Source organism: Phoxinus phoxinus, assembly GCF_949152265.1.
Source record: "Phoxinus phoxinus genome assembly, chromosome: 10".
Classification (NCBI taxonomy): domain Eukaryota; kingdom Metazoa; phylum Chordata; class Actinopteri; order Cypriniformes; family Leuciscidae; genus Phoxinus; species Phoxinus phoxinus.
The window spans coordinates 21471047-21491123 of NC_136885.1; the positions used below are offsets into that span (position 1 = coordinate 21471047).

General features: G+C 37.1%; 2 protein-coding genes across 4 annotated transcripts in view; one reads left to right on the forward strand and one right to left on the reverse strand.

Annotated features, from left to right (window-relative positions):
• Positions 1-272: 272 nt before the first annotated feature.
• On the reverse strand, positions 273-14681 carry erp44 (endoplasmic reticulum protein 44). The gene is made up of 11 exons (XM_079626147.1): positions 14447-14681; positions 8997-9069; positions 8796-8835; positions 7267-7382; positions 6055-6239; positions 5794-5909; positions 4948-5122; positions 4292-4403; positions 3044-3185; positions 2318-2420; positions 273-1113 (listed from the first exon to the last, which is right to left on the reverse strand). Exons 1-11 carry the CDS (start codon positions 14501-14503, stop codon positions 1018-1020), a joined length of 1215 nt encoding a protein of 404 aa, XP_079482273.1. The 5' UTR covers positions 14504-14681; the 3' UTR covers positions 273-1017.
• A 77-nt stretch (positions 14682-14758) lies between these two features.
• invs (inversin) overlaps positions 14759-20077 on the forward strand; it is a 32988-nt gene continuing 27669 nt past the window's right edge. The window contains exons 1-2 of one of the 3 annotated variants that reach the window (XM_079625904.1): positions 14759-14949; positions 16402-16513. In XM_079625904.1, the coding sequence (XP_079482030.1) occupies positions 16511-16513 (3 nt within the window). In that variant the 5' untranslated portion in view covers positions 14759-14949; positions 16402-16510. The remainder of the gene's footprint in view (positions 14950-16401; positions 16514-20077) is intronic. The other 2 variants (XM_079625901.1, XM_079625902.1) reach the window with 2 other exon arrangements.

Sequence of the window (20077 nt, forward strand, 5' to 3'; positions counted from 1 at the left end):
ATGATATGAAGCAAGACAACCCAGGATTCTGTTTACCCAAGGTTTACAACTATTTCAAGTGTGAAAATCCCAATTTTATTGACAGTAAAAAACACAGGGGGAGCCTTGTATACTTGCTGTGATTTTGGTTGGGATTGTTTTTTAAATTAAATCTAATTTGCTTTCTAACTATTACCTACTAACTTAAGTAGAAGAAAATACAAGTAAGTAAGTAACAAATAAGTAGAAAAAAATACAACATTGGAACATGTAATGAAACAGACAAAGTAGAATCTTGTAAAATGTTTTTTAATTTACTTTTCCTTTTTTGGTTTCCTTGTCCCCTCTGAGATGACAGATTTACAAATAATCCTCACCCTTTTAACCCCGCCCCTGACCACTCCCCCTGATGGAATGGGATGATATGAGACTAGCCAGTCTGGATCTTAGCGAGCATGAATTTGAACAAGTCTGGAACGGTACAGTGCATATGAATACAGACTAATAAGCACATGTAACATACATGTGCTGTAACACACACTCACTCACTCACTCACTCTCACACACACATTATGTTAAGGACTGGAGTGAAACACCACAGGTTGACTGCAGGTTTGTTCTTGAACTACATTTTCCCAGGATTCCACTTGCCCGCATTTAAGATCCATAATAAACTCAATATGCGTTCGCAACAAAGAGGACCACCAATGTACCAATGTTTTCCTACAAAAGGGGACTTGGGTAGACAAAAATGTTGAGGGGGGGAATTAAAAAAAGAAAAAAAAAAGGGGGGAGAAAAATAATTTTTAATTTAGACAAGACCCACAGAGCACAAACATATTTACAAGCTCCAAAAACAAATGTAAAAACGCTCCTCTTCATTCCCCACCCCAAAAAAAGCTCAGGGGTTCACCTTCTCACTTTTTTTTTTATCTAAAATAAAAATTATGAAAATAGACGTTGCACAGACAGCGGCAGTGCCAGGTTGGCACCAGCTGACTGCAGGGTTCTGGGTTGGGTCTCAATGCAGTTGTGACATCACAGCTCGTCCCGGTCCCTGAGGATGGTATAACGCGTTTCACTGGGGGCCAATTTCTGGAAGGAACTCTCTGGGGGATTACTGGCCTCCTCCGGCTGGAATACACACACAGACAGGCAAATAAACACCAACAAATCACCTGGATCTGTAAAGCGACTGTTCACACAGTCATTATACCCAGACCACGGATAGATGGATGTGTTCCTGTGACAGATCGCTCTGCACAGAGGTCACCGGGTTCATTCTGCTGCGCACGCATTCAAATGTCAGCACGTACGTTTCATTCAGTCATGGTCTTAATTAATGTACGCCTGCATTAATTAGTCTAGATCAACATTCTTTTCAGAGATTTTGACCAGGAAGTGTGCTGAACTCGCAACCTGAGTAAAAATGCCTGTCATAATGGGGCACTTTAATCAGCGCAAAATTGGACAACACTGATTTTCAGCAAATGTCATGCACAAGCCAACCAGAGAAACGGATTATTAACTAACAGCATAATGATGAGCTGTTATGTACAATATGTAATTTGTTAAGGGAAATTAGAAATTACAAGCATTGATACTGATATAAAGTGTAGTTTTACATTACCATTAAAAAGTTATATAGTCAGTAAGTATTTAAGAAATTAATACTTTTATTCAGCAAGGATGCATTCAATTAATCATAAGTGATATTAAAGACCTTTAAATTGTTAAATATTTCAAATAAATGTTCTTTTCAACGTTCTAGTCATGTCATTCTGAAAACCATGGCTTCCACAAAAATGAAGTACGGTAGACAACATTTGAAGTGGATCAAAAAAAGTTGTCCTAAGATAAGAATGGGTATTGTTAAAATAATGTAAAAAATTAATGTAGAACTTTGATGAAAGGTTTTGATCCACTTCAAATGCTGACTGCTGTAATAAATAAGTAATAAATTAAGCAGCACAATTGCGTTTCAATAATGATAATGAGAAATGTTTCCGGAGACCCAAATCATTATATTAGAAATATTTCTGAAAGATCATGTGACACTGAAGACTGGAGTAATGATGCTGAAAATTCAGCTTTGCCATTGGAGAAAAAAAAGAAAGAAAGAAAGAATTTGGATAAGTAGTAAAAGTTTTTTTGGCGGAAAAGACAGACATTTATTTCGTTTCCATGATCAATCACTGCCCTCTTATCCAAGTTTTACACACATTCCTAGTAAAAACTGAAAAAGCCTATTTTTTTCCTATATATATGATAACGCCCAACTCAAAGCCCTGTTGTAAATCAAAAGCACACCCATGCAGCAGCTGTGGTGAACTCTGACCTGTCCTGGAGTGCTGTCTGTGGGGTCTGGGCCATGATGGAACTCTCTGTGTAACTTTCCTGAGTGCAGGTCCAATACAAACTGCCTCAGCTTTCCTGGAAACCTGTTCATAAACGCAAAGCCATCATAAAACAGTCCAAAAAAACAAACAACAAAAAACCCAAGCAGCATCATTGATTTAATGAGTGATAAGACCCTGAGAGGGCCGACAGTCTCCAAAACCACAGCATTTTAACAAGATAATGACATCATCTGTACTGCCCCAGACGCCACGGACCCCCTGGAAAATCAGCTGTATCAAAAACTGATGGGAGGCAGGCTGATAAGGCCCTTATTGGATAATAGGATATGCAGAGTGCTTAATAAAATAAGGCATGTGCTGAATTATGATGCTTTCTATCATATGCGGCCTCTGGTGTCATAAATTATTGTGATGTTGTAAAAAAGTAGTAATAACACATGGTTATGAACCTATGAAAACTAAGCTTCTACGTTCACACACATTACAGCTATCAGTCAGGTGTCGCTAAATTAATTGGCGTAACTGGCTGAGAGATGAAGCCCAAAGCCCGTTCTCTATCACTCTCTTTTCTGAGCGTGTGATGCTGTGGGGCCGAGTCTATAATCATCGTATAATTGCTAGGTGTCTGGAACAAGAGATAACCTGCAGGGAGGAGGCAGAAATCATCTCTGCATTAAAGACACATGGACAAGTGCGATACTTACGCAAGGTCGCTGAACTCTGGGAAGACATACATGTGGCGGAAACTATCGATGGCAATTACAGGGCAGTCGGCGGGGGTCTTCTGAATGTGCAGTAAAGGGTGCCGGAACTTATCGCAATCTGCGTGAAGAAAATTTATAGAACCTGCGAGAGAGAGAGAGCGAGAGCGAGAGAGTCAAGGTCAATTTAGATGTTCAAAACCTTGTGAGCCGATCATTTTTGCCCATCAAAAGTATATTTGGATTAGGGTTGTGCAAAACTCACTAGTTCGTGGGTTATCTGAACGACTAATTGATTAGTCAATTAGGCCCTGATTAGATTAGGTGATCACATTCTTGTTCTTGCATTCAAAAATGGCTAGACAAAGCACAATAGAATGGAACACAGCTTGAAACGTTTGAACCGTCCTGGGCTGCGTTTCCCAAAAGCATCGTAAGGCTAAGTAGATCATAGATACAATTGTTGCCACTGGTCTCTATGATCTACTTAGGCTTGCAATGCTTTTGAGATGCTGTGTCTAAAGGCCTGTTCACACCAATACAAACGTCTATGCAATTTATCAGTTCAGACCGATGTGTAAAAATCAATAAAAAGATTAAATTACTCTGACTTTTTAGAAGCGTTTCTGCTTGTCACAGAGAAAGTGAAACAATATTTACATTTCAAACATAACGTAAATTATTAATTTAAAGATGCAACTTCTCTGAGAGGGTTTTATTCCTTCATGCTACAGCACTGACGTTAAACAGATGATTTAAGAACCTCGATGTCGAGTCAACCTCACTAACTGACCAATTTGTCAACTTGTTGACCGTCCTGCCAAGCCCTATCCAAAAATCAGGGTTCACACACATTTTAAACAATTTCCATGACCATTCCAGTCTTTTATGAATACAGTATTTGGTTTGTTCGATTGTTAGTAACAAATCATTCAGACCAATTGAATATGTTCGATTCTTTAAAAATGGAAATTATCAATCTAAATGTAAAAACAATGTAAAAAATATTAGCTTTTTTTACTGTTGTTTTTCTGGAACCCATTCAATATGACTATACAATAATAATAAATATTTTTATTACATTATAAAAATAAAACTTATATCTATCCACACAAATTACACATTTTGGATTCAAAACAGCGATATTCACTGAAAGACGAGAAGTTTGCATTCCTGTACTATACACGCGAGCGATATCTAACCAATGAATTCTGAAAGATGACCCTGATTCTGTCTGGCCCCTGTGCGTACCCTTTTCACTGATAAGCTGGCGCGCCACCTCCTGCTGAAATTTCTCCAGACTCTCTGTGTCATCCCTCTGATGGAAAAGGATCAGGAACGGGATGCCCTCCTCCGTCAGTTCCTTCACACACACAAAAAAACGCACATTCTAATCATAGTCCAGCAGAATGATACAAACAGTGAAAAGTCCCAGTGATGTTATACAAAAAATGAGCACCATTGGCTCGGTTGTACTGATTCGAGGCCTGGAACTAAGTGCTGTATAATGAGTTTTGAGAGTGTGTAGGATGGCTGGGTGAAGTGCAGTCGAGGAGAGGTGGGTCAGTGGAGCAGATTGTGGAGAATCTGCCATATCACCAAGCAACAGAGACCGAAGTTATTCAAAACATGCGGTCAAATAAATCAAAGAAAAAAACCCACACCTACTAAAGGACATGGCATGCGGACGTCTTTAAAACACAAATACACTTGAAACGTACGCACTCAGATGTGCTCGAGTGTGGGAAAAGTACACTGAGGGGGAGGGGACTTTTCTTATGCAAATGATGAATTGGCTGTTTCGACGGAACTGTACACAAATAACAATGCGGACAAAATGGAAAGAAAGTACATGCGATACCTCACATAGACGCACACAAATATTTTTCAAAAAAAGGGAATCGTACCTCTCCATTTTCAAATGTGATTTCTCGGACTAGCGGCACACACTTGTCCTGTGTCCAGGCATAGCTGAGGTCAAAATGTGTGAGCGAGCCCATGTAGACCATGTCAGGAGCATTCTCTCCCATTGGCTTATAAATAATATTATCACCACTGAACCGCTCGGGCTTAGAAACTTCCCTGAAAAAAAGAGACGCATAGAAAGAATAAGACTGATGTGAGAAAAGACATTTAAAATTTAGGTAATAATGAAGTAGGACTGAATTGATTCTGAAGAAATAGTTCACCCAAAATTAAAATTCTCTCATTATTTACTCCCCTACCATACTCGGTTTCAAACCCATTTGTTATTTTCTATTCATATCGAACGAAGGGAGTCAAGCTCCAAAATGGACTAAACGGTAGTCATAAAAAAAAAATCATAAAAGTAGTCCATATGATTTAATGCCTCTTCAGAAGCCATATGGTCACAAATGTACTGTTGTATGGAAAAGAGCTGTGTGAAGATTATTTAAAATGTATATGTATATATATCTTTGTGTTCCACTGAAAAAATAACAGTATACAGGTTTGATACGAGGGAGAGTAAATGTCAGAATTTTTATCTGAAACTAAACTGTCCCTTTAAAGGCCCAAGGGACTTCTATCTGTCAGTTGTTGATTGGATAGAGGCAGATCTGAATGAAAGATTGCAGTTGATTGTAAGAAAGGGGCAGGGCTTATGCAGACTAAATGATTGAAGATTGAATTATACTTTTTAGAAACATATGCATGGATAAATCGTTCACAATAAGATCAATACATGTATTTACAAAGCAGCAGACTTTAAGTATCTTAAGTGCTTCTCCTACCCAAAAGATGCCAGGAAAACACAATCATCTCTCAGGATGTTCGCCACTTTCTCATAAGTACGGTAATTGTCAGAGTCTTTATTCTCAAAGTAACCAATGATGGTGCGTCTACTCCTCTGAAAGAGAGGAAGGAAAGTAAGATGACACAGCAAGGAAATCCAGACTCCACGTAATTCTTAGTTACTAAACCTGAAAAGCATTTTGACTTCAAATGTGCCACAGAAATAAAAATGTATAACATTGTGATTGTGAAACACTCACATCTACAGTGCTGATTTCCTCCAGATTTTCTATCACTTTGATTGGATCCACTTTTTGCTGGCGGATGAAATCAGCGATGGCGGTTACTGACCTTTGACCTCTGTACTCTCGCTTCATCATCATCCCATTTCTGAACAGTTTGAGAGTGGGGTATTTGCTTATCCTGTAGCGCTGGGCTATATCAGCTGTCAGGAGAAACGGAACAAAAACAGCAGCCGTTACTCCAGTGTCACATGATCATTCAGAAACCATTTTAATATGCTGATTTTCTGCTCAGGATAAATTTCTTATTATTATCAGTGTTGAAACAGTTGTGCGGCTTAATATTTTTGTGGAAACTGTCAATTGTTTTAGGATTATTTGATGAAAGAACAGCATTTTATTTGAGATGACTATTTTGTAACATTAGAAGTTCAGCTTTGCCATCACAGGAATAAATTAAAATGTAAATGTATTCAAAGAAAACAATATTGTAATACTATTTCAAAATATTTCAGTTTTTACTGTATTTTTGATTAAATAAATGCAGCCTTGGTGAGTATAAGAGACTTTTCAAAAAAATGTAAACATTGTAATGTTTCCAAGCTTTTGACAGGTACCTAAAAGTGAATATCTAAAGGTGTGTTTAAATCAATGACAACCAACAGAATGAGATAACGTGACTTTTCTGGTCACACTGATTTTTGTTTGGCTTGTAACATAGAACGGTGAGTTTTAGGACCCACATGTAGAAGAACACTTTACTCTTCCAGATGCTCTGCTTTTGAAGAACAAAATGTGTCAATGCATGAATATTTTACTTTTAAGGTTATGAGAAAAAAGATCAAAAGGTCAGAGGTCAGGGATAGGCTCGTTTTAAAGAGAAAGATGGTTTTAAGTCAAAGTACAGAGACAAAAAAGGGCTAAAGAGAGAAAAAGGGAAAGAATTAAAGAAAGTAGAGACAGAGAGAAGGAAAGGGGGAGGGGCCGAGAAATGAAAGTCAACCAATGTGGGGGGTAAATACTCCAAAGCCGATCGGCTGGAATCAGTCATGCGCGGTCTCTCTCGCTCACACACACCCACGCTGTGGGGTATCTTTGAGCCGCCTTGACTTCACAGAAGATGCAGTTTTGTCATTAAACCATCAAACACTATACAAGACATCAATAATTCTGTTTAATTTGCTTTATCTCAAAGGCTAAACCAATGTGTGTGTGTGTGTGTAAACTCACAGTGCTGGTCACAGTCCACCCTGGCAAACACCACCTGTGTAGCGTCTGGGTATTCCTCCCGCACTATATTCGACGACTCCTCAAAAATAGGGTGAAGCATCTGACTGAAACGACACCTGCGGAAAATACAAATAAAATGACTTCAGATACAGATAGAATATTTCAGGTCTGTTCATCCTGTGTAATAAGCTGTACAATATGCTTTTTATAATATCATCATTATCAGGAAATGTCAACTTATTTAAAGGGATGATTCATCACCAAAAAATAAACCAAAAACTCTCATAATTTACTCACCCTTATGCAATGCAATCCCTGAAGTATACAACTTACTTTCTTCAGATAAACAAACAAAAATTTTCAGAAAAATAATCAATCTCTGTCAGTCTGTATAATGCAAGTGAATGGGTGCTGCACATAGTTAAAAAGTAAGTGCTTTGTGAAGTTGCGCAAAAAGTTATGAAGAAGCACAGAGGACCAGCACTTCTCGTACAAGATACTTCTCGTACAACGCACTTACATCACCTCTTGGTGTACCTCATAAACGCTCGTATGACATTAGACCGGAAGCAATGGTTTATTTTAGGTACGTTTCAAATATTAGTATTTTTCTTACACACACATAGTTTCACTTCAGAAGACGTTGATTTTCCACTGGTGTCGTATGGATTACCATCACTATCGCTGTATTTTTGTGTATTTTTTCAAGTGTCGACTGAGCTCACCCACTCAATAGCATTATATGGACTCACAAAGATGGACAACTTTCCTAATTTTTTATTTTTTTTTATCTGAAGAGAGAAAGTCATATACATCGGAGATGGGATGAGAGAATTGTCATTTTTGGGTGAACTATCCCTTGAAAACATTCCTAAAGGGATCGTAAAACTAATACATATGAATTGGGCGGTTTAGCCCAACTTTTCTGAAGAGACTCGATCGCTTTATATGATGAACAGGTTTAATTTAGGCCTTTATTCACATATAAACCGTCATCAACTCACACATCAGTTGTGGTAAACAGAAGCTCAAGCTAGTTTGCTTGACGTGCGAGAACCAACAATGTTCGTTCTCGCCTGTTACACAGCATGTTTCAGCTTCCGCAGGAACCAATTAGGTTTTTTCTCAAGCACGTACGGTTGAGCTTCTGTTTATGTTTGCTGATCAATCTTCATATGTGAATAAAAGCCAAAATTCAATTCTGGTCATCATATAAAGTGATCGAGTCTTTTCAGGAAACTTGAACTAAACTGCTTAATTCATATGGATTCGTTTTACAATCCCTTTATAAACTTTTTGAAGCAAGTGGTTAGCTGTCAATGGAGGGACAGAAATCTCTCGGATTTCATTAAATATATCTTCACATGTGTTTCGAAGATAAATGAAAGTCTGGCAGCGTGGAACGACATGAGGGTGAGACATTTTTGGTTGAACTAACCCTTTAAGTATTTAATGTCAAAGCAAATCAACAACTCTCATCACCCTTTCTGACAAACACACATCTGGAGGCGTTAATCTGAGACACTCACCAGTCTGCATAGAAGTTGACTAGAGCCACCCCTGCACTGTCTGTGGAGAGAAACATGTGGTTTGATGTCATTTGATCTACTTCTACTACAATGACAAAGCACCATTGGATAACTGACACCCACATGCACAACACAGGTGCAGTAACTGTCTGATTGAAACAGCCTCCTTCAAACACACAAATAAACAAGGTAAGAACTCACTAAGGATGTCATCGATGTTTCCAGCATCCAGACTTGTTATTTCTCCTCGTCCAGGAGTATACAATCCCGTTACCTGCCAACAACAGAGGTGGTTCATTGGTTAACTTTTTGTATGGGTGTATGTGAGTAATAACAATAACAGTGCGCATAAAAGAGCATGTGGTAAATCATTATCATTAGACAGTCATTCTCATAATCTATAATCTCTCTGATAAAAAAAAAAAAGTATCTAAAAAAGTTGACATCTAGTGTTAACGCTACGAGAATGAGTCTTGGATCAGCAGATAGAATAGATATGTTTGACCCAAGATGACCTTTGTAAACAAATTATTTTCTATTATTTCTCAAACTTTTTTTTTTCCTATTTCCCCCAAAAGCCCAGTTTAATGGGAAAGTACATTAAGGCTGCACTTAGTAACAGTGAACTGATAAACTCACATAATCTAATCTAACTGTGATAATTTCAGATAACTATGATCACAATTAGTGCACTTTAAATTCCAATCACATGCTAGCACTCAAATAAGAGAAGTCTGATCACATACAGAACAAATATAAAAAGGAAATCAAATGTTACATTGCTTTCTATCCAGAGGTAGTGAGCGTGATATTGAATAAAATTTTTACTATTATACAGATTATCATGTTTTAGTATATAATGTACTTAATTTTATTCATGTAATTGATACAAATGTGAAACTACAATAGTTTGTAGAAAACTCATTCTCTCCAAGGCTGCATTTATTTAATCAAAAACACAATAAAAACCATAATATTATGAAATATTACAAATTGAAAGAACTGCTTGCTGATTTGCTGCTCAAAAACATTTCTTATTATTATCAATGTTAAAGACAGTTGTGCTGTATAACATTTGATGAATAGAAAGTTCAATGAACATCATTTATTAAATGTATTAAAGCATTTAACATCAAATCTTTTTTAGTTAAAATACGTCTCATTCTAAATGTCTTCACTGTCACTTTTGATAAATTTTTAATGCATCCTTGATTAATAAAAATATGAATTTATCTTTTTTTAAGCTTACCACAAATGTTTGAATGGTATCATTGTTTTCCCAAAAATGTTAAGCAGCAAAAACTGTTTTCAACATTGATAATAATAATAAATGTTTCTTGAGCAGCTAATCAGCATATTAGAATGATTTCTAGTCAAGTCATCTTCATTTATATAGCGCTTTTAACAATGTAGATTGTCTCAAAGTGGCTTTACAATGATAAACAGGTAATTTAAGGTAACAGAGATCGTTTTGGCTTTATAGCGGTTCTTGAATAAATATATTTTCCAGCTAAAGTTAGTTTTGATTGATTCACTTCCGTCGCAACGATCATTAGTTATTTAATTAGAGACTGCTAAGACGACAAGGATTCTAAAGGATCATGTGACATCGAAGACTGGAGTAATGATGCTGAAAATTCTAAAAATATGAATATTACAGTAATATGTCTCATTAAGTTGTAATATTTCACAATATTACTGTTCTTACTGTATTTTTGAAAGAAATATCTTGGTGAGACTTTCAAAAACATATATATTTTTTAATGTTTCCAAACTTTTGACAGGTCAGGTACTGTATTTGTTTATTTTAGCTGAATATTTGTATACCAAATGTAAAAATTGCATTATATTTATGTTTCAAAGTTCAGTGTTAATAAATGGCATCTTAAGATGTATGTCTATTACACTTGCACTGTAACAAAAACAAGTTCGTTTGGATTTTCGACATTCCTTTTAGCCATGTGATGATATCTTTGGTCTAGCCGATTAGTTGTCATTATTAATCACCATTATTAATTTGGTACATATATGTTCTATGAAATGAGCATATCACAATCAAAATTAATTGAAGCCAAGTAACGTGGCTAATTATCTAACATACGTAATCAATCCAAAAGACACTGTGAACAGGTTTGGTAATGCCACGCGTTAAAGTAGAGTTGTTGGATGAGTCTGCTGTTGCAACATATCACTACATCCTGTTTGAGTGTGTCAAAGATAGCCTGAAGACAAGTATAATGATATTACGATGTATTCACCTCTCCTTGATTAAACACAGAGGCGGGACTGTTACTTGGCAAGTAAATAGGCTAACATTGCGACTGACTGCGATTACATGATGCGGACCTTCTCCCTAGGGCTGTAACAATATATCGCAATACAAAAATGCAGCAATATGTATCATGGATGGTGACAATATGTATGGTGTACAGTTCACCCAAAATGAAAATTACTATGTGAGAAAAAATTCAAGTTTACAGAGTTGTAGTGACAGTACTACATTTAAAGGGTCATCGGATGCAACATTCACGTTTATATGGTGTTTGCATATAAATGTGTATTTGCAGTGTGTGGACAACCACCACAAAATGAAAAAAATCCATTCACTCCTTTTTTTTAAATCCTCAAATAGTCTTAACACTCAATAATCAAGCCGTTTGGATTTTCTTTGCAATATGATGTCATATTGCTCATGCTCGGCCCACGACCACTGACGGACTGTCCCGTATTAGCATATTTCCGCCCTCAGCCATTTGTATACTGTCTGCCAAGGCAGCATTTTAAGTGTTTTGTGTCAACACGCCCCACGGAAGAGAGGGGTGGGGCAAGCAGTTGCTCATTATCATTTAAAGAGACATGCACCGAAACGGGTCGCTGTGAACAGAGCTGTTTTTGAGGAGGTAAAACCAGCACCAAATACAAGCCCGATGTAATACCATATAGCATTTTAATCAGACCCTTTACCATATGTCTTGGAGTATCACAGCAATATCGTATCTTGAGTTCTGTATTGCGATGTGCATCGAATCGTGACATGAGGGTATCGTTACACCCCTACTTCTCACACTGGCTGTTTTAAGAGGCAAAAAGAACAATTCAGACTAAAATATCAAACACACACTGGGGCATATCTGATCCTTTTCAAAACAAACAAAAAACAGGCAGCTGCTAAACAACACTGCATACATTTATTTGCTAATCTCTCAGAGAACTTAAGTCTCCAACTGTCACAACAGCCACAGAAACAAAACAAACACACGGCTCCACATGGGCTGATCTAAACCGCTCAGATCCCAAAGTACAAAATCACAGCTAGACCCAACATACGCTGTAGTTTCGGGAAACAACTTTGGACCTGTGCATGTCCGTTTCTTACTGAGATTCATCACGAAGAGCTTCCCACTTCTAATAAGGGAGTTTATACTCGGATACATAAAAACCAAGAACCAGGGTTGATGAGAGAGTTAAGTCCCGTTAACACCAAGAATGATAACTATAATAATAACTATATTAGAATCCACACAAACAAATTATGTTTTGTTTATTATAACATGGGCTACAGGTATCTGCTATTTTCAAGCTCTTTAAAATCAGGTAGATTCTGATTGGCTATTTTTATTGTTTATCAGTTGAAACAAAGTCCAACGATAGTGTGTCGATAATATGTTTAAGATCATTCACACACACAAGAGTACCGGTAAATGTGGATTTATTTTGTTAAAAATCTTTTTAAAAGTATCAACAGAATAAAACAAGTTTCTCAAATAACATAAAAATGTATTCCATATACTGGTAGTTTGTTGTTTAAGCACTGATCCCATTCGAATTGCCATTTATTTTTGGTGTAATCATAGTTATAGTAGTGGTGTGGATTTCACCATTCTCATTAAATTCGAAGGTATAATAAAAACATTTTATAGTTGTAGTTATCGTCTTTGGTGTGAACATGCTTTTACGTATAGATGTTTTTATGTTTGTGAACAAACATTTTGTTTGTTACTTATTTAACATTGTTAAATTAATCATATTTTCAAAATGCATATTACAAATCAATTGTAATCATGCATATATAATTTCCATCATCTTTTCAGTCTCAAAATCAAGTCCCTGACACCTGTCATACATTTCTTATTCTTTTGGATAATCCGTTACACTCGGATGTTCACAATATGGAAGAAAATATCAGTCTGTACTACTGTTTCATCGCAACTTTGAATATGTCATCGAGGTCATGCTATCTAGTAACTGGCTAACATTGCAAACATGACTTGTGACAACCTTGGAACCATTACTTAAAATAGGTTGAAATCATAAACAAATCAGTAATGCTTCACACTGTATGTAAAGTGGGTTTAATTTATTGCTATCATGAAGTTGCTTTATAACAATTTCAGAATGAGGAAGGAACTATACCACTCAAGTTATTGAAAAGATTAATAAAACAGTGACTGAAGTGCCAAAGGTCAAGCTCAAAGCAAACTACCTCTCTATGGTGGTGATACATATCACGTTCACAAAGGAAAACTCACCAAACTCTTTAAATTTGACAACTTATGAGAAAAATATCTACCAAAATATGTGTCCTTTTCTATTTACTGCTAAAATACATACCGAAACTGAAAGCTTGTAAAATGAACTGAATTGGCAGCAAGGCTACCGCTGCTGTGGTTTTCACATCATGCTGTGCTAAACAGACAGAGCAGCGAGTCACTTCCGGGTTGACAGCCAATAGGATTCGGCCACAACAGAGAAGTTCTCCAACCGGTTTCTTTTCTGCGAAGTCGGATGAAACGAATCCCAAAATAGCCATCTCTTTACTTTAGGACTATAAAGATCACTGTTGACAGCTGCAAACTGTATAGCTCCTATTGTAAAAACGACTTTAAGTGCTTAATTCATGCGTTTAAAGGAATTTCCGAGTTAAACAGGATCACATGAATTGCTGTCTGTGAAACTTTACAACTATGAATGGAAACAGGACACCTGCAAGCAACTCAGCTACTGACTGGTTCATTTGAACAAGTTGCGTTTAACATTTAAAACATCTGCAATATTCAAAAATTTGCGTTGCGGGTGACATGGTGCCTTCTTTCCCATCTAAAACTCTTCTATTCCGTCATTCTCTACGCTAGAGAACAAAGTCTTTTGGCCTTTTCAACACTGTATTTGAGACTGCTAAAAATATAGATTTTATGATCCAGTGATCCTTAGTTTGCTTGCAGACATTCCAAATGACAATATAAGTTGGCAATGTTTATAAATGACAATGTTTATATGCGAGTATGGTTGTGAATTAAATGAAAATAGTTGACCCACAGCCTGTAAACTCTCAAAATGTCCCATACTAGCAGCTGCATCATGACTACAAGTCCGGTGGTAACTCTAATAGCTGGTTAGCCGCATTAGCCAGTTGTCTAGCACTTTCTGTAGCAAGCATACATTCACTATAGGTCATTAGACCAAGATTCACAGTTTAAGTTGTTCGTTGCACACATTCTAGAGGCCTTCGTATAATAACTCGTTAAATAACAAGAACATCACATCCAAGTTAATAAACCCTCATAATAGCTAATGTTGTATAAGCTAGCTATCACAAGCAAACCTGCCAGAAGTGTGTTACTGAACGAGCGCGCGATTACTCATACACATACCAGCAGGAGGGTGAAGTAGTGCAGTTCGGGAGCGGGAATTATTGATGATAATTTCATTGTATAGTGGTGTTGGTTGAGGTTACGATGTTGTTGGATCTTGCCAGTTTCTCGACACCACCTCCTTCTCCTCTGCTGCAGGAAACAGGCAGTACATACGGCCAGGGCTACGGAACTGGAATTCCGGGTTTGCCGGGGATTATGGGAAATGTAGTTTCATACTGGGACTCTTGTCGTTAAACTAACTGGGATTTGTTAATAAAAAACTACAATCCCAGTATGGAATGTGTGGGGAGAATGTGGTCCTTGGTAATTGTAGTTTTATTTACATACGTGCCCAGATGTGTTTGCGGTATCAAGAGTTTTTGGAGTATCATTGACCACAGCGGGGCTGAAGTACCCACAATTACGAAAACAGCGAAAACACGACATTGCGTTGAAAACGTTTGTGATGTTTAAAGTCAGAGATGGAAATATCAGATTAATTGTGTTTCACCTTGAATGTGGTAAGTTGCATCATCGTTTCCCAACTGTATAACGGGATTTTTGAATATTTAGCAATCAAGCTACATGCAAACACATCCAAATGCGGGATTAATAGATGATTAAAAGTTAATTGACACCGTCATTTACTGTCGGTGAAGTACTACAGCAGTTATGTAACTATGTTTGCATTTGTTAAAATTATTGTTTCTTTTTTTGCAGCTTAGGCACAAAGAGTTCATGAATATGTCAGTGAGCTCTGCAGCTGATTCATAAATATGATTTTGTCTTAATGATGATTTGTCTACCAATCCAAACACACCACGTACAACCAAACAAACTGTCAAGTGTCAACACTGTTATTCAGGCACAGTGTACATTTGTTTGGGAAAAGTGTATGAGCTTGTAAAATCCTGGAAAATGGGTTCTTATAATCGTACAGTTTTTAGTTTTGGCTGTTTTATACTTACAAATAAGATCTCAGTTATCTGTATTGTTTCTCTTAAGTAAAGAGGACTTGATATTGTGTCTCATTTAGAGTATCAGAAGAGTTTTCAACAATGTCAATGTCTCAAATTGTGCAGATTTGCCAAGGTACTAAAGCCTGAGATATCATTATGTAGAAACAAATGTCATACAGTTCAGCTTAAAAGAGCTGCATAATCCAGATGAAGCGACACACAGTTACTTTACTTCAGCTAATGACTCACTAGTTATTTCTTATAAGGAATTTTAACGGATATCTTAAGACAAAGTTGAATGAAACACAACTGAGAACAATGAGCAATGCAATTTTCCTCTTGGTATTGTCTAGGGATGCATAACGATTAATCGCAATTAACCGTTTGCAGAATAAAAGTTTTTGTTTAGGCTACATCATATATGTGTGTGTACTGTGTAAAATAATTATGTATTTATTAATACACACACATGCATGTATATATATATAAAAAAAAATATTTACATGTTTATATACATTTTTATATTTACATATAATTTATATTATATATACTTATAAATACTTGATATATAAATATATTTTTTTCTTAAAATTATACATGCATGTTTGTATATTTATATATACATAATTATTATAAACAATACACACACATATATGATTCTGCAAACGATTAATTGCGATTAATCGTTATGCATCCCTTATTGTCATTTTATCTTTTGCTTTACAGTTATTTTAATGCATACATTTCAAACGCATCTAGTTCATTGATTGTGTGCTTTAACAGACTAACATGTTGTTTAAAAAAAATATAGCTGTAAGTTGTAGTCAAAAATTAAGATTTCAAAAGTCAATGTAAACTATAGTTTCTTGCAAGACTCCAGTGTCGTTCGACCGTTTTATGTCAGCACACTCCTGTAAGCCGGCCTTGGCATTGGGCACTGGTAATGTTTGGCACAGTAGGTCAGAGCAGGTGGTTTGTGCTCTGTGTGTGAGTGATCCGCTCTCTCTCCTGCAGAACACTAGAGCAGAGCTGCCAGGGGGACCTGTGGCTACGCCAAGCCCAGCAAGGCTTCACTTAGCTGGGTAACATCTGCTAAGGCCACCCCTGCCTTCTGGACATCACCATGGTAAGAGTCAGAAAACAATAGCTGTGCTGAGATTTAGAAGAGATCATGAGTATTTTATTATATATTATGATTTAGGCCTGTTTTTACAGACTTAATTTTTTTTTGGTGGTTTAATTATTGACAACAGCAGTTTTGTTAATTTTATTAGAAACAGACTATGCTGAGAGTATAAAAAGCTTGCATATTACTGACACATTAATGTCTTTAGAGATTTCCACCACACTTCTTCTGTCATATCAAAGAGTTATAAATGACTCTCTTTAAACATTTTGTCACATTAACAAGATGCATTTCACAGAGTAAAATAGCAGGTGTGAAGAATGCAATTAAAAAGCTGTTAATTATACACTTGTCGTGAGGTATGGCCTACCAGAACCAAAATATTTAAGCTTTTGGCAAATTTCACTTATAAGCTATACTTTGTAATTTGGGTATTCTAATTCTAAATCAGATACATATTGTTTTCACATATGTGTATAATTTTTTTATTGTGATAACATTTTACATATACAATATCGGCTTAATTTAGAACTTGTATATACTGTATGTGTGTGTGTACATATACATACATATACATACACATACAAACAAAAATGACATCCCCAAAATTTGGGATGTTTCATTGCGTCATGAGAAACGATACAATTGGAATGTGGAATGCCCACTTTAGTTTGACCCTTGTGTCCCTTTAGCCTCAGCATGTACAGTATGAATGGAAAACAATCCATTCAATGGCCTCAATGTTGAATGTGACCCCTTATATTAATATTTAATGAAGTGAAGGGTAAGTGAATGTTTCTGAGGGAAGCTTGGCTCTCTCCAGGGTTAAGTGAGCTGTTAATAATTGATGATGTGCTGATTTTTATGGTTCTTTGAGCGTGTTAATAGAATAATGTACTTACTGACTGCACCAATAGAATAATGCAGTTAACGTGTGTTTTGAGAATAATGTAATTAGCATGTGTTCAAGGGGTTATTGCTGAGGGAGAGAGCGGGCAGATACACACATCTACATGATCTTTGATGGAACACAGTGTGTGTCGTTCATTGCTTTCTAACCTTATAAACACCCAACTGATTCAAATCTTGTTTCATCTTTTTCATTTCCGCTGTGTCTCTCTCTCTTCTTCTCTTTTCCCTCTCTCTCGCTCTTTCTCATTGATTTTCTGTTTGTTTTTCAATCACATTATTTCCCGCGCACAGCGGTGTAGCCAGCGGCTAAATGGCCCCTCTCCTACTAATTGGACGTTTAATTAGATCACAGATTTGGCCCAATTAGTCGCTTTAGGGAGGACAGGGGATAGCCTGGGGGGCTGTGTGTGTCTTTGGGTGCGTGTTTATGTGAGAAGAGAGAAAGCGAGGAACGGAGATACAGAGAGGGGGAGCGAGAGAGAGAATGGGAGGGTGGAAGAGAGATATCTCTCTCTAGGCTGCCTCATTAGAGATGTCAGAAAGGGTCTGCCATGATACTTCCCCCCCCTCGCTATGAGTCCAGCCCAAGAGACCTATCAGAGCAACCCGGCCCAAGTGTGCTCCGGGGACTCAGACCGTGCCGTCTCTCGGTCTCAGGAGCAGCTGCAGTTCAAATCACTGCCGTATTACCACCAGCCTCAGTTTATCAGTGAATGCTGCCATACCTTCGTGAAAACATACAGAACAAGGGTGTTTCCTTTGAACTAAAAGTTCAGTACAAAATATGATATCAAGTAGGCAGCATATCTTTTGCCTTCCATTTGCTCATTGTGATCTCTGAGCTGATGGTCCTAAAGCATGGTGCGAGTGTTAGGGACATCAATGTGATTGGCTGATAAAGCTGTCAACGAGATAATGGCTGGCTATCATGTTCACAACTGGCCTGCAAATAGACGCGTGGCCTGAATGGGTCAAACTGGTTAAAATGCATACTTGGACTCATTCAGGCCGTCTTCGTCCAGGTAACCTGGTTGGACATGACATCACTACTTCCGGTTGAGTTTGTATCGAAATGAGCTTGAAATGTCTTTTTTAAATGAAACGAGTTTTTTAGAGAGCTCTCAGCTCTGAAATGAAAGCGCATTTGTTGGCTACTGAAAATTGCATTTTGAATCATTTCTGGATTTATACTCATAAGCAAGATGGGAATCTGTGACTGGACAATAAAAGCCGATTCTGGGAATTCTGTTTTATGTTTTGATAGCAATATTGAATAAAAAGTGCTACACGTTGGTTATTATGTGTGTGTGTGTGTTTGTTTATTTATATATATATATATATATTATACATATATATGCACAGAATTCTCTACCACTGTCCTATGTGTTTGTTATACGTCTTAGTTTCACACATTCGACAGTGTGTATTGTTTAACTGTTTAATAGCACATGTGTTTTTCACTTGTTGTGACTGACACATTTGGAACTATATAATTGCATTACTTTGCCCATTGGAAGGCACACCTCGTTCACCAGAGGGGCTCATTTGTCGCTCTGCATTGTGGGAGACGACAGCTAATGAGGCACAAGGTGATCATGTCAGTCAAGACACACTATGGATGGCATCCGCAGGGATGCTTGCATGCATCCACAGCATGGAGTCCTTTCTCCTTGGAGAAAGTATGGAGGATTTGCCCTCTGGGCATTAGATGAAAGAACCGGTGTCTCTCAGCGAGATACTTTGAAGAGATTTGAATAAATGCTCTGTTTTTGGAAAGGGAGAGGTTGATGCGAATCATACAGATCTGCTATTGCAATGCCAGGCACTGCTTTACTGACAAATGTGCACACAGCTCAACTTCTGACCCATGTGGTTTGTTCTTCATTATTATTTCTTTTTTCTCTCTCTCTCTTTCTCTCTCTCTCTCTCTGTCTCTCTTTCACCCTAAATCCTGACTCAGCTGGTTGTTCAATAAGATGCTGGTGGGGAGTCATTTGGCTGGGCTAGACAAGCTGGATGCTTGCCCACACACACACACACACAAAGTGAAAGTCTAAATCAGTGTTATTTTGTGACTTAAAAAAAAAAAAACGTTTTTTAATTTAATACCGGTAAGTATACTGCTTCTTTTCACTTTAGCATTTCTGTAAGCTATAAAACCAGTTAACATGACAGATGCTGTATAGTTTTTTAATTGTTATTATTAAGTGAACTACTAGCTAGTTGCAATGATTCACACTTAAATTTAAAGCTGTGATAATCTGCAACAGCAAAGGTTGTTAATTAAATTAGTCAGAAATGAGTATGCGCCATTCAAATGCATCATCAATATAATGCCAGTATAATTCATATTAGATTTTCCCTCTCCCTTTTTTTAAAATTGATTTAAAAAAATATGAACATGTTGAAAATTACCAGCTTCTTTTCACAGAAGTCTGAATCCCTTTTATTTCTCATTCGAGAGTCGTTTGATTTGTATGCCAGGCATTGTTGTTATTAAGTCCCAGTGTGTGTTTGCATGTATGTGTGGGTCCTAGTCTGGAGGAAATCGAGGAAAGCTTGTGGTCGATATGAGCGAAGCCTACATAAAAACCTTTTCTCACGGAAAATCACTTCCCACGCGATCACGCACACACACACACACACACACAC